The sequence below is a fragment of the Hippocampus guttulatus genome, chromosome 7, assembly GCF_054856545.1.
Source record: "Hippocampus guttulatus isolate MCC_2025c chromosome 7, RoL_Hgut_1.0, whole genome shotgun sequence".
In the NCBI taxonomy this organism is placed as follows: domain Eukaryota; kingdom Metazoa; phylum Chordata; class Actinopteri; order Syngnathiformes; family Syngnathidae; genus Hippocampus; species Hippocampus guttulatus.
In genome coordinates, this window is record NC_141267.1 from 9,319,888 (window position 1) to 9,335,207 (window position 15,320).

General features: G+C 40.5%; 1 protein-coding gene across 8 annotated transcripts in view; it reads left to right on the forward strand.

Annotated features, from left to right (window-relative positions):
* The window catches only part of ptprsa (protein tyrosine phosphatase receptor type Sa), a 212,590-nt gene that overhangs the window by 166,630 nt on the left and 30,640 nt on the right, over positions 1-15,320 (forward strand). For 4 of the 8 annotated variants that reach the window (XM_086116116.1, XM_086116118.1, XM_086116117.1 and 1 more), the window contains 8 exons: positions 3,712-4,305; positions 5,270-5,364; positions 5,460-5,710; positions 6,756-6,843; positions 7,541-7,753; positions 7,940-8,106; positions 10,098-10,213; positions 13,638-13,685. In XM_086116116.1, coding sequence (XP_085972242.1) covers positions 3,712-4,305; positions 5,270-5,364; positions 5,460-5,710; positions 6,756-6,843; positions 7,541-7,753; positions 7,940-8,106; positions 10,098-10,213; positions 13,638-13,685 — 1,572 coding nt within the window. The remainder of the gene's footprint in view (positions 1-3,711; positions 4,306-5,269; positions 5,365-5,459; positions 5,711-6,755; positions 6,844-7,540; positions 7,754-7,939; positions 8,107-10,097; positions 10,214-13,637; positions 13,686-15,320) is intronic. The other 4 variants (XM_086116119.1, XM_086116120.1, XM_086116122.1 and 1 more) reach the window with 3 other exon arrangements.

Here is a 15,320-nt window from a genome sequence, read left to right on the forward strand (position 1 = left end):
TAAGTTTACAAAGAACTATTGTAGCACCTTGAAGGCGGACTAACTCCCAATTTTTGACGCAATGCTGTTGCTGCATCATGTAAACGGATGTTTTGAGGTGCAATGTGAGTTTGAATGGGAAAGGCTGTGACCACATCAATGTGGAGTGCAGGAAGCAGACTTGAAATGCAAGCCCCGGTTAACTCATTGTATCTTTGGTCATTTCCTGGATATTTTTGCTCCGGTTAAAAAGCCTCAGTGTGATTCAATTAAGGCATTCAGAGAGGTTGCATCCCTCTCATCATCCCTGCACCCTGGCAACAATGTATACCATATAGGTGTGTAAAATGTCAATACCTCGCTAGATGCTAATGATGTTGAATTACGCAAGTGCACCTTGTATATTGTAGCCGTCCGGTGGAAAACCCCAATGTCCAAATATGGCCACATTTATATGTTTTCACAAATCAATGCTATTGGTCTGTCCCACTTTGTCCGTTATTACTACATAATAATAACCGATTTAAAGTTGTGAAAATAGCTTGGGGGAAAAATACATTGCCTTTCTTGAATGCAACTGATATCTGAGAAATGTTGCAAAACTCCGTCTGTGTCTGACTGTATGTTACAAAGCAATTGGCCCCTCATGCTGGAACTGTGTCCCTTCCTTGTATTTCCTGATGCACTGGGCTCTGGTTGTTGTTATTTTGGTGCAGTCCAAAATAACCGAAATGCACCTTTGAACACTCTGAGTTTCCAAACAATTTAAATGAAGCAGTGTGTGTCTGAGAATATCTCCGAACGCTCACATGATTAGAAATCATATTCCGCAGCGACGTATAGTCCCAAAAAATATGGTACGTGAAAATCTCAGGGCTTGTGCTCGAAATATCAGCTTGAAATATGCCATATGTAATGCAGTGCAAATTGCGTCTCCTTGACATTTCTTGCATTGCAAATTAAATTTATCCACGAGCCCTGGCCATATGCTGTTCTGCATGCGAAATACAACATTAAAAGCAAATGGCGTTGAAGATAGCATGGTTGATGGATTTGTCTCGACCTTTTTTGAGGTTCAGTGTAAGAAATATCTAATACCCTTCACCCTGGATGTATATGTGACCACATGCGCAATGCAACCTCCTGACTGGTATTAGTATTTTAGGATTGCAGCTCTGGCCAAATGAGCCATACCCGCATGGTGCAAGGATGGTTGAGATGCTTGAGCTGTTCATACTGTACAGCCGAACAACTATAACGTAAAATTGTGTTGTACAACTTCAGATGAGCATGGCGGCAATAAGTCTACACTATATATTTAAGTTGATGTGAGTTTGTTCATCTAGCGATCGCAAGAAGAGGCGAAAGTGGGAGGGAAATATGATCCCTACTTTCTCAATCAGGCTGAGTGGGTGTCAGCAGCAGGCTGTTAATACTGTGGCCTGATGGGAAACGTGCCAGGAAGCCCACGAAAAAGGATTGAGCCAGAGAGGAGAACCTGAATTGGATGCAGAGGAGTGGAGGGAGGTGTGTTGGATTCTAGATGATTATTGGGACGAGTTGGGCATTACGGAGAGCTGGTGACAGCGGTAGAGAAAGTAGATCGATGACCACCAAGGGACAATCAAGGTCTTAAGAACCCCAGAATAATTATTCATGTACATCTCACACACACACACACACACACACACACACACACTGACATACACATAAACGCACTCATAAGCAAATGCCGGTGTTTATTTCTAACTGCAGGATTTGTCTTCGGGGCAGATTGCTCTTTGTCCTATGTCACCTTCATCATTCATCTTTATTCATCCCATCGCACATAAAGCTAAACACAATCACACAACGTCAAAACCGTATCACACTTTATATGTTCATTAAAACATGCAGCAAATTTTAGAATACCAATGTTCACCCTGAGGTAACTCACCATAGTTATTGTGGCCCATTAAAAGGCATTTTACTCTAATAATTTTTAAAAATGAAAACGAAGTTGAAATTAAAAACATGGGGAAACCCTCCAGCATTCATTCAACTCATAATGTTTTAATTAATATTGATTAATTAATAATCATAAAAAGTGCAATGTCAGAGACAGAACTCCTCCACTTGTGGCAGGATCTCATCTCTGACCCGGAGAGGGCACCTTTTCCGACTGAGGACCATGGTCTCAGATATGGAGGTGCTGATTTTCATTCCAACCGCTTCACACTCGGCTGTGAACTGCTCTATTGAGAATTGAAGATCATGGCTTGAAGAAACCAATCGTACCACATCTGCAACAAGCAGAGATGCAATACCGAGGCAACCAAATCTCAGCTGCGCCCAGAAATGTTGTCCATAAAGCCTAGAAACAGAATTAACAAAGGGGAACCTTGGCAGAGTGCAGTCGTCAATGGAAATTAATCCGACTTACTGCCGACAATGCAAACTCTGACATTGGTGTTACAGGGACCGAACAGCCCGTATCTGGGGGTTCAGTACCTTTTATTCCCGAACCCCCCCCCCCCCTTCCCTAACGGAAGTCACGTTACACCAGTGGTTCTCAATTATTTTCTGTCAGGCCCCCCCAAGGAAGAAGAAAACATCTCGCGCCCCCACCCCCTGCACGACTATAAATAGTATCATTTGTCGATAAAATTGTTATAAGTACACCTTTGCATAACATTGTATCCTTATTAACGTATAAGAGAATAAAAAAAGAAAGAAATATGGACCAACCTTATGGACCAACTTACAACAAAGAATAGCTTTAGTAACTGGAACAGAAAAGATTTAAAGTGCATCTGAAATTCAAAAATAACATTAAATCCTTAATTTAACAATAAATATTTTTTGACTGACTATGTCAAACCATACGATACTGAAAAATAAGATTACATAAAATCAATAACTAATAATGCATTCAAACTAATCACCAACATTATCTCAGGAGGACAATATTTTAAAAATAAACTAACCAGCAAAACAAAAATATATAAAATAATTTGTGCTTTTTTTTTCTTTTTTTTTTAATCAATGACAACCACACCAACCTCTCAAGAACATTTGATGGCAGCCTGGGAGTTAGAGGCATGTATCCTGACAAACCTTGAAAATAGTACCGCTGCTAGGGTGTAGTTTACAATATATCATTCATTAGAGGTCCAAAACTGGATGCATTTGGTGCACGTGTCTATTCCGCTTGACACCTGAAGTCTGGATTGTTTGTATCATGGTAGTGCTCTTTTGTGAGCTTGCTACGCTTGCTTGTGTTTGAGCAATTGCCCAGGCATGCAAAATAAATGTGCCATATAATGTGATTGTTCCTTCCACCAGTTATTAATGATAATTGCCACTGTGCGGAAGGGGTCACTTGAGGACGCAACTGACGCAGTGGGAAAGAAGCAAACAGCTTTACTTTTATATGCATACTTGATAGGACAGCCAAACCTCTGGTGGTAATGATTGTAACATTTTTAATGAACATAAAAGGTACTAGTTTTGCTGGACCACAGCTGTATCAGCTTTCGTGCACATACTTGCCGCGGTAAATTAAACTTTAAGAATTATACTAAATCCTGTTGTAATGGAGTATTATGATTGTCTACAATTTTATTTTGTTAGTATTTGGTGTTGGACGTGATTTGTGGGCAAGGCAATATTTAGATAGTGAAGCCTCAAGTCAGCTTATTCATATGATGGTCAATGTAAATTATGCTTTGTTGTGTTTATTTTTCTCCACAGTGCTTGGTCCACCCCTTTTGTCAGTGATGCAGGAGTCAGAAACATCTGCTCTGGTACGTTGGGACCCACCAGACCTGAAAAATGGCATGGACCTGCAAGGTTACAGGCTCCAGTTTGGTCGCAAAGATGTTTCACCTTTGGCCACACTAGAGTTTTCTCCCCAACAACGGCAGTATTCCTTGGGAAACATTCACCGGGGGGCCACATACCTATTTAAACTCTCTGCCAAAAGCAGAGGGGGCTTTGGGGAGGAAGCTGGTGTCGAACTCGGTGTACCAGAGGACACACCAGAGGGATATCCCCAAATGAATGAAGGTTCCAACGTGACATGTTGCTCAGTGCACCTGTCCTGGTTGCCACCAGTGCTGGCAGAGAGGAACGGTGTAATCACAGAGTACACTTTGGCCTATAAGGAAGCTGGTTCCGGAGGAGCACCGCGGGAGCTCCACTTGCCCCCCAACCTGTCCAGCTACGTGCTCAACAGCCTCAAACCAAACTCGGCATACGATGTGAAAATTCGTGCACACACCATTGTAGGTCCTGGGCCCTACAGCCCACCTATCCAGTATCGGACTGTGGGCTATGATCCAACAGGTAGGGCTTGCCTGTTTCTCTCCCAACCCAGTTACCAGGCGGTTGGGAGTTTTTGCAAGAACACAAAAAACTACCACATCCCTTTCTATCACCTGCACTCTTCCTCAAGAAATCTAATCGTGATATTCAAATGTTTGCTGTCGGATACTCACTTCACTAACTCAACCAAGGTAAAACCAGAGTCAGTAAGTCATAGTCAGTCCTTGAGAAAGAAGGGGGAGCAGCCTAAAATTCCAAGGTAAGTGTTGTATGGTCAGACACTCCTCAAATCGTTTTTGCAGGCGCACCCACACTAATTGCATCTCACACCACCAGTTTTGAATGAAGGTATGGCTTTAAGGCAAACCCAGTCACAATGAGTTTTTGGACCTTTTAATAAGGACAGAAAACTGGTATTGGTTCCTTGTTTTGCTTTGAAGGTTGTTTTAAGATATCGGACCCTTTTTAACCCTCTTTGTTTTTGTTTTCCTCTGTAATTCTTCTACCCACTTTCCCTGTCCCTTAACGGGGCAGCTTGTGGCATGATATCCCCCAATTTCACTGCAAAGGCATGCTGTGTTTTTAGTCTGTCTCGATGTTCACTTGGCAGCATGTCAGTAGTGCCAACCCCAAATCAGTGGAGGTATAGGAATACTTAGGATTGGGACCTCTCTTGACAGTTGTTCACCATCAACATTGAGTTAGATGAAAAGGTTGGCACTACAGATGATAGCTAGCCAGTGGGCGCACCTTTGTGCTCCATGGGTTTGTCTTCCATGAGTCTTCCGTGCTCTGTGTTTTAACCAATGGTATTGCCCTTCTCACAGCCTGTGACAGCTCACCGAATCTCACTCTCCAAACCAGGGGAACGTTGCAGGAGAACCACTATTTTCTCTTATTGCTCTAACCAGAGGTTTTCACTTGCTCTGGCGAGATGTTCAATCCACTGATTATACTATTTTTTTTCCGTTTGCCAACCCAACAGACGTTCCGAAGAATTTTACCATCAAGTGGGCTACCAAAACAACAGTGGTCCTGGCATGGAGGTTTTCCGAAAGCAGGTCCGCATACAAATGCACGGTAAGTTTGATGAAGCCAAGTTACTTTCCAGAAATAGTCTTCCACAAACTGTCCCCGAAAAGCGTCAAATTCTGAATCATGTGTTTGGATTATAGATTGAATACAATCGTCAGAAGATGGACATTGATGCCAGGAAGCTAAGGGTCTTCATTACTGGGCTGAGGCACAATACCACCTATGAGTTCAGAGTAACCTGTCAAGAAAGCATGGATGGTGGGCCCAAACACCGTGTTGTGGCCAGGACAGCACCCCTTATTCTGGTCAAGAAACCGAAGCTGGACATCTATGCGGAGCCTGATAATATTCTCACCATGTCCTTCGCACCGGTCGATGGCAAGAATGTCAAGTGAGTATAGCTTGCTGAAATGAATGATCGAGCCTTGAAATCGGAGTTGTTTTGATTAACCTGGCAAAATAGCGAACACATCACTCACTGTAAGGCGCTAGATTACTGTTATATTTCCCAACAAAGGAACAAATATATGATAATAATGAAAAATACAGTTTAATACTGTTTAACAAGTCTCAAAATAAGTGATTTTGCATCACAGTTTGTGAGGTAAAATTTACAGTTTAAACCTCAAACAAACATAATAAAATGCAAAACTTCGAATGGGCCAGCGTTTTTGTGGCAAAATGCAGCGCTGTCAAATTTTACAGAATGACTGAGTGAACTCTAATTTATGCCCATCACACAGTGCCATTGTTCAGAATTGTTTTTTTTTTTAAAGAAACACATGTCAGCACAGAAATGCTTCATGCAGACGAATCAAATCACAACACCTTAAAAACAAAAGCAACACTGACCTGCATATGACGAACCAAACAATTATTGTGCATTATTTTATGATGTTTTCACAGAATCTAGGTGGAAATCAGGCACAACAAACCCTGCCGCAGCGACACGTTCATGTTTATTCATTAGCTTTGAGTTTGGCGCGATTTTGTCGCCTCTCACATCTTGGTACAGTTTGCTGCTCCCCAGTGTCCAAGATCCTCTTTGTCTCTCCCCCTTGGTCAACCAACATTAATAAAGCAAAAATTGTTCTTGAAATGGTTTTGATTGTTAATCTGGATATGCTACTTAAACAAAGGGTTCCATGCTGTCTAAGAAGAGTGCTAAGCATACCGAGAAGTCGTGAAAATACTATTTTTCTGACTTACGGTTTACTCTTGATCTCATCTGGACTTGGACTTAGCTTGGACTCAGACCTTGTTGACTTTCAAGATAGTCTACATATGATGGAAAATGCTATGACTATCTCTTGAAGTGACTGGAATATAATACTGTTGGTCTGAAAGGTTTCCATTTATATGCCAAAATTCATACTTTAAAAGAAAGGCATGTTGTTTGTTTTTTTCATAATGTTGTGTTACTGTATTTTTTAAAGGAATTTCTATGTGGTTGTGGTGCCACTGAAGAGAACCACGGGGACTGTGAAAAATCTAAAGACTCCTGATGAGATGGACATGGAAGAGGTAGGGTTTAGAAAAGGGTCGATGCAGAATGAACAGCGTCCATGTTGAGTTACTGCCAAACAACGTTCATTAGAGTAATTGCTATGATTAACTGTAGTTCTGTAGCAGTTTCTATTTTAAGACCAGATCATTAGCAAAAAATAATGAATAATATCTGAGTCTGTGTTTACTTTGGAAGATTCAATGGAAATAACCAAAGCGTGACCATCAGCAGCAGTATTTGCATGAGTTGTTGAAAAATAAACCGCTCAAAAAAATAAAGGCAACAGCTCAATATAACACTAAGTGTTCCCTTTATTTTTTTGAGCAGTTTATTTTGTGGACACATTGGGTAAACATCTCAGCCATGCTAATGTTTTCTCTGAAGTATGAAGAAGAGAGAATTAAGGTAATCTTGTTCGCTTACCATAGCTCAATGTCACCTGGCATTCCAGATCAACAGCAACCAAGCATACTGGGTTTGAGATTTCAGACCCATTCTGTTTTTACCTGACATTATTTTCGTCCTTCCCCCATAAAGCCTGAATACTTTTCACAAATTTTCAAGATCTATTGCCTTCTGATTTCATTAGTATCTATTCCAAATAACATGGAAGGTAGTAAATATATGACCTTATATGTATCAATACATATTAGCTCTGAATGCAAACATGTAAAACACAAAAAAAAAAAAACGCAAACCCTTTGCATCAATCAGTTATTGCGGGAGGTGACCCCCAAACGCCGTTCACGTCGTCAGCTGGGCCAATTGGACCAGTGGAAGCCGTACATCACTGCCTGCTTCCGGCAGCTTCCCTCCAGCTTCACCGTGGGCACGGACCATCGGCAGAGCAGCTGTGAGAATAAGGGTCTTGAACCTGGGCAGGAGTATGTCTTCTTCCTCATGGCAGAGCTTAACGCTACTGCCGGGGTGAGTTTTCTCCTTGAAATGTTATGTTTCCACAGGCATTTCAGCAATTGGCATGGATTTAAGTTTTTTTTTTCTTGAACCTTTTTAAACTGTTTTTTCAACTAAAAATAATGGTGTGAATTATAATGATATGAACAATAATAATGAAAATATTAACAATTATGTTTTGTTTATTTTTCTTTTCAGAAAATGTTTGCAACTAGTCCTTACACTGACACAGTGTTAACTCCTGAACAAGTGGACGACCCGCAGCCAATAGAGACTGGTGGTGATGGGCTAATTTGGGTGGTGGGCCCAGTGCTGGCTGTGGTCTTCATCATCTGCATTGTCATCGCAATCCTCCTGTATAAAAAGTGAGTTGCCATTTTATTTTTGGTTTCCCAGTGAATGTTCTCATTTAAAAAAAAAAAAACACCAACGTTCAACCTCAAATTGACAAAACATGTCACGGACAATATACAATTTGTTCTACAACAGCATCACTGGTGCTATCACCTCATCAGTGATTCACAAGTATATCTAAGTGAACATTTTAGGAACTTGGGGGGGGGGGGGAGTTCTCCTTCAGCAAAGCACAATGAATATCTTTTCGTCATTTGATGTTGAACCACTTATTTGCTTTGTTATTGGAGAAACTACTAATGGGATAATAATGATGAATGTTGAAAAAGGGTGTCATTGTATATTCATGTATGCATGCTATCCCAAGCCTGACAGCATGGTTGCTTGCAAATATAAAAAGTATGTCTTGTTAGAATCCTGAGAAGTGAGGGGTCAGAGAAAGGAGAGAATATGAGATTCTTTGAGATGTCAAAGGTTATATTGCAAACATGCCTGAAACAAAATATTCCAAAACTGAATTACAAGAGTTAAGAACTTGTAACAAAAAATATTTCAAACAACTTCAAATTCATTGATTAATTTAGATTACTGGAACTAGTTTAATTCCTTATTGGAATGTTGTTATACTATATGGTAGTGATGGGAAAATGAAGCTTCAAGATGGTTCATGAAGCAGTTCTTGTATTTTTTAACTCTTCTAGATGGCAATCTCTGTTCCACATAGTACAATAAATACACAGTCACATTTCTTAAACCCCTTTCTTTAAATGAACAGTGGCATCGAGAGGAGTCCAAAAAAAAAATAAAACTGGTTCATGAACCATCTTGAAGCATCATTTTCCCCAATCACTTCTATGTGGCCAAAACTATACACTTTTGCAATAACGGAATGGAAGTGGTAGTGAAAACATCATATGAAGGGACACAAGGGCCTCTGATGTAGTTCAATCCAAAAGCGCTTGATGTGGTTATGTTATAAATTATTCCAAAACTATTGTGTCTCCAGGATTATGATCACGTCTTGTATTCGAGATGTGTGAGATGTGTCCAAAGACTTTCGTCCACGGGGCATGTAGACCCTCTACATGCTCTCACTTAGCTGCGGGTTCAACAACAGAAATTCCGACACCATAGCCTTTAGTGTGTGAGAGATCTAAAAGTGAATTGTGAAAAGTGAGGGCAGAACCCTGCATTTACTTAAGAGGGCTGCTATGAACAGTCTGACTAGATACTACTATGACTGTCAGATGATCCCTGTCTGACCTTGCCTTACCTCCACCTTGGTGGTAGGGAGAGTAATATCTCTCCTTGAATCTCTGTCTTTTTTCTCTCGTCTCTTTCTCTCTCCCACACTCTCTTGTCTCCTTCGCTCTTCCAATCGCTCCCTGGTGAATAGTGCTTCCCGTCTCTGCCCTTGGCCTTGACTTTACCGTCCTCCGTCTGTCGCTGCTCTCTGATCACTCACACACACACACACACACACACAACCTCTTGCAAATGCTAATGAGCTTTATCTTAGAATTTTTGCGGGCCCAGCAGCGACCCTTGTGAATCTCAAACTGCTTTCCATTGATTCATCTCTCTTGTTGGCTCTCCCCTCCCTCCTTTCCTTGTGTGTTTTCACCATCTCTATATATTTATTTGACTCCTATTGCTTTCTCTGGAAACAGCAAACCTGACAGGTAAGGCTGGACTGAATTCTAACACGTTTGACAGTGGAAAGGCAATATTGACTGCCTCAGCAGAGAAGATACCATTAATTAATGTGGCTGAAGAAGATTTTACACACACATGCAGTATATGCACATATTTTGATTCTCAGCTCCTGATTTGCTTTCCCTCAAGCTTTCAAGCTCTCTTGTAGCTCTTTTCAAAGCTCATTAGTGGACTTAGAAATATATATACAGTATATATATATATCTTTTTTGGCAATGCAGAGCTTTCGATTCCCTGTTGGACATTACTTGCTTCTCCCCTCCCCCTGTTTTTTCTTACAATCCAGTCGCAAGAGAAAGGAGTCAGAGCCACGCACAAAATGTCTGCTGAACAACGCCGACATCACACCTCACCATCCTACCGACCCTGTGGAAATGAGACGAATCAACTTCCAAACACCAGGTACAGGAACTCCTCACAGCTCAAAACTGAGCATTATTATTTCCAGTATTTTTAAATAAATCAAGTTTTGTTTGATACAGCTTTTGTATTGAATGTTATTTGATTGCCTAGGCCTCTCATTGTATTTATTTCAATTATTCCCCAATCAACATTTAAGTAAACATGTGGTCATTAACTAAAAAGCACTTTGTGACAATGTTTGAAAAAAACAGGAAACATTTCAGTTCTACTACATCGAAAAGAAATTTCAGTATGGTATATAAAACTATAATACAGATGTCAATGTGCATTTATAAAACAAATGGGTTTTTTTGTTTGTTTAATCTTGCAATCTTGCAAAATGAGTACAGAAATACAACGTCTGCTCATCTAAATTTAAAAAGTTCACAATAGGTCAATTACACGTCAGTCTAATCATGATCTAACTTCTGAAAGTTTTTCGCTCTGAAAAATGGATGAAAAGCTTACTTTCTTTTCAAAGGTGGTGTACTCGTTTATGTTGAGCACTCTAAAATAAATAAACAAATCAAGCCCAATCTTTAGAGTTACCTTTAGCTAAGTCTTGTGGGATATATTTAAGACTTTGTGTTGTATCATTCATCTTCCTTTTACTTTGCTGATGCCTAGTAGCCTCCACGAAACGCTTCTGTTCTCTCTCTTCCGGCAGCTCATTTGGCAGAAGACATTTTGAGAGACTTGTACTTGAATTTGAAATACATTTTTCTCTTGCAGACAGCCAAATCAAGAGACGTTTACAGGAGTTGAATAGACACTCCCCGCACTCCCTCTCTCTGCTTCTGCTTTTCTGACTCCCTTTTTTCCTTCATGGCCAATCCTCTCCATCAAAAGATTCACGTTTCAAACTGCAACTGCTCTCCCCGCTGTCCTTGGGGTCACATAGATGCAATGCATACCACCTTGTGTGCATTGTGTGAGTGTTAGGGACTCGGCGTTGTCGATAAAAAGAGAGTGAAGAAAATAGTATTAACCCCCAAAACACGGAGTTCAATAGACTCGCCTTCATATTTATTTTGATCAGCATTCATAGCCTGTTTCCAATGAGGGGCTGCATTATGGTTATCGTTATGGTCACTTGCTTGGGCCATTCTCTTGATGAAATATGTAGAAAGAAAATTGACTAATACATTCAGATATTTCTCTCACATCTTCACTGTAGTTGGACAAAATTGGTCCCCGTTGTTATGTCTGCACCCCGGGAATTAAATTTAAATGGATGCTTTGGACCAATTAAGTGGGCCGGTGAGCATTTGTGAACATCACCATCAGCTAAAAGCTGCCATTGTTGAAATGAGCTCGCTCCCGGTGCTCTTATGCTTGGCCCGATTCCATTCAGTTGAGCATACGCTGTATTGGCAATTGGGACACAGTGACCCGCGGCGCTGCTGCAGTACTAAAATGATATTTGATTTTATTTTCCCTCCATAAGCAATGCTTCATTCATGTATTGGAAAGAGAGGCTGTGTGTGTGTGTGTGTGTGTGTGTGTGTGTGTGTGTGTGTGTGTGTGTGTGTGTGTGTGTGTGTGTGTGTGTGTGTGTGTGTGTGCGTGTGTGTGCGCGTGTGTGTGTGCATGTGCGTGTGTGCCGTTGGTCATTTGATAGCCTCACATTGACATCGCAATATTCCTGAAGGCGGAGAGTGGCTCGATTTTTTTCGTTATCTTCCCTGGTTCGAGGGGTTTAATTGGCAAATGGGGCCAAAGTAATAAGCAGCACAACTCAGTGAATATCTACATTCAATGTCCAATCATGTTGTGTTTTGCTTGGAGCGCTGACTTGTTATTTACCCTCCATCCCCACTCTTTTGCCATATTTTCTCTCTTTCATCCGTGTGCTGTCTTTTTTCGCGACGCGTATCCCTAGTTTGCAGTCCAATGTACGTACTCGTATTGGAAATTGTGTTTCACTTCAGTTAACTATCTTTGGGATTGTGTCCTTTGTCTTTTGACTAGAAAACTATGTTTCACATTTAGTATAGGTCAGTTTTCACCACCGTTAGCTACAGTATTTAGTTAGAATGACTACACCAAAACGACAAAGCCATTAGGCTCAAAACATGAACGTCACATCTGAATTGCAAGAATTCCTCATATTATTATTCCTTTTTCTAAAACAAAGAAAATGATTTCCCATAAATGTGTGGGTGTGTGTGTGTGTGTGTACATTACAAAAATTTATTTCATTATTGATTTGTTGAGTCGCGCAATTATTGCATCATTCACCCCTTTACGCACATGAGTTCAGCAGTCAATCCACAGTTGTTTGCCCAGCAGCGGAGTAAGTCACTACAGAATCCTACTCTATTCTGTTTTGAAGTGAGACAGTGTAGTTGTTGGTGCAGTTGTGTATTAAAATATCCAGTTTGACAAGCATGAAAAGTTCATGAAACGCACGTTCGCTTGTGAATAACTTGGGAGAGCAGTAAAGTAGTTTGGCTGATTAGACGAGACACATTTTTATTCGCTTCTCTTTTGTTGCCCATTAACTGTTCATTCGGTGTTCATTCTGTGCTTTGTCCAGTGTCATTTATTGTTGATGTTGCAATATATTTGTATTGCAACGCTGCGCCATACTGTAGATAGTTTCGGCATTGCGCTACATCTGTGCAAAAGTGTCACACTGTATTAGTCAGTGCAAGTGGGTTTTACAGTGTAACTGTGATCCAGTAAACAAATTAACTGGTTCTCATCTACATTCAAGGTTATCCGATAGATTTCCATGTTAAATCCTGCCTTGCTTTCAAAGACGGGATGTGTTTTTACATATTCCCCTGCACAATGGGTGTGTGAAAACTACAAATACTATAAGAGGCAAAACGTTCTGACTTCAAGTTGTGCATGAAATAAAATCACCCAGATCCAGATAGGTTTTTATTTAAAGAACTACTTAAAAAATCTGAATCCAGATGATTCTATTGTGTGCAGCCACTTGACAAAATAAAAATGAGTAAATTCAACACAGTTTTTTTTTCGGTCTACATGTGTTGGCATTTCAATATAATATACAATACTACATTTAACAGTGACATCAGGACATGTCATAATTGTTGATCTTTATTTTATATTTTGTTCCTTTGGATTAGTTCTGGTTCTGGATGAAACTATAAACTTTGAATGAAAAAACCCTAGACACTAGCTATTTACTATTTTTTGCAGGTAAGATTAATGGTTTGGGAATTTTTAGCATGCATAAGGTGTCATAGAAGGTTGATACTAAATGAGAAGTTCTACATCTTTCTGTGTTGTGGTCTGGCGTGTCCAGGCCATTCTTGAGTCCCATATTTGAAAACAAACAAACATTTTTTTAAATGTTCTTCATTGTCTCCAATCATTTGTCAGTCTTCCGTAACCATTTTCTGTTTCGCTGACTCTGTGAAACATTTTCCCATGTTTGCTGTTCTTTCAGATTCTGGTCTAAACAGTCCTCAGAGTGCATCTGAAATTGAATATGAAAGTTAGTCTTTGTTTTTAGTATTTGCATACCAGCTTTTGTTTTTGAGCACCGCTTCTCTCCATTTACAAACAAGTAGCACCCCCCCCCACCCCCACATGACGCAGCATAATATCTGCACTGATTTTTATGTTTATGTTGGTTTCTATTCGTGTACTGAGTCGCCTCAGTCAGTCATAGTATTCACTTGGCTGCCAGCTGTGCATTAATCCCACGTGCCTAACCACTGATTATCACGTGTGCTGATGAAGAGATATGTTTTTCAAGTGAAGTCTCTGTTATCCCACTCCTCATCTTCCTCACCTTCCCCTTTTGACACCACTGCACCATTTCGGTTTGAAACTTAGTGACTATTTTCTGTGCTCACAGAATTGATTAAACGAGTGGAAAACAGTTGCTTGACATTTGATTTGTCTCTCTACTCACTGAATGATCTTCTGAGACAGAGAGGGAGAGAGAGAGAGAGAGAGAGAGGAAAAAAGGCTCCTGGATTGCCTCTAACCCCAGCATTCTCCCTCCTTTTCCTTTGCCCACCGACGTGCCGGCTTCTTCCTTTTTAAATGGAAATTTGCATCGGAAAAAAGTCTTTTGGAAGGAGCTTATCAAAAAGAATCATTACATACCTCTGATGTGTCAAGCAGCACATCGGGAGATTGGAAATACATAATTGGACGCTAGAGTGTGTTGTCTATGCTTATTGATCACATTTAGTTGTGCTGGGAAATGTCTGTAGGCGTGGCGGGTGAAATGCTGTTGAAGAGAAGGGCAAGAGCAAATGAGGGAGGGAAAGGAAGAGGAGATAGGAATAACTTTTTGTCCTTGAGTAACTTTGCTTGAATCAGGGTTACAACAAAGTAAAGCGTTTTTGGGGGTTTGTTTGGGGAGTGGGGGGTGTCAACATTTCAATACAGTGTGTTGTTTATAAATGACAGTGATGGAAGGAATGGACGCCTCACCATAGGACAAATGCACTTTTGAAGAGCGCAGTAAGAGCTCAAGTAATGGTTTGAGTTGTGAGGTCCATCAGGGTGAGTGTGATAAGTCCTCCTGACAAAGGGCAAAGATAGATGTTGATACACTCGTAAAGAAGGAATAAGAAATGTACGACCATCTGTCTCTTCCTGCAGCAACGTGGTTCATTTTGGGTGCGTGATGTATCTAGTGAACTGTTGCGAGCACTTATGCATGCAGACGGTAATGTGGGCTGCCCAACGTAAAAGCAATTGATGGAGTGTGCCTGCAAAGCTGCACACATTCACAAATGCATATGGACAACCATACAGACATTTGCACACATGCGCACAAAAAAAATAAAACACCAACACAAACATTCTTTGATCTCAACTGGAAAGATCCATTTCCTGTTCTCTGCAGGAGAAATGTGGGCCCCTCATTTGCATACACATTCCCTGCTTTCTAGCGAAGCATCTTACACCTTTCCCTCTGAATTTCAAGCAACTTAACTGACAAGCAAATTTAATTTGCAATTTAAGTTGTTGCTGTCTTCCGGTGGCAGAAATGATAAACAACTCATTTCCGAGTGGTGTGTTTGCACCCTGAATCCATATTTTGGCATTCACTTACTGAGTAAATGATAATGAATGAGAAGATGAATACAACAAATCCTCCAAGATGATT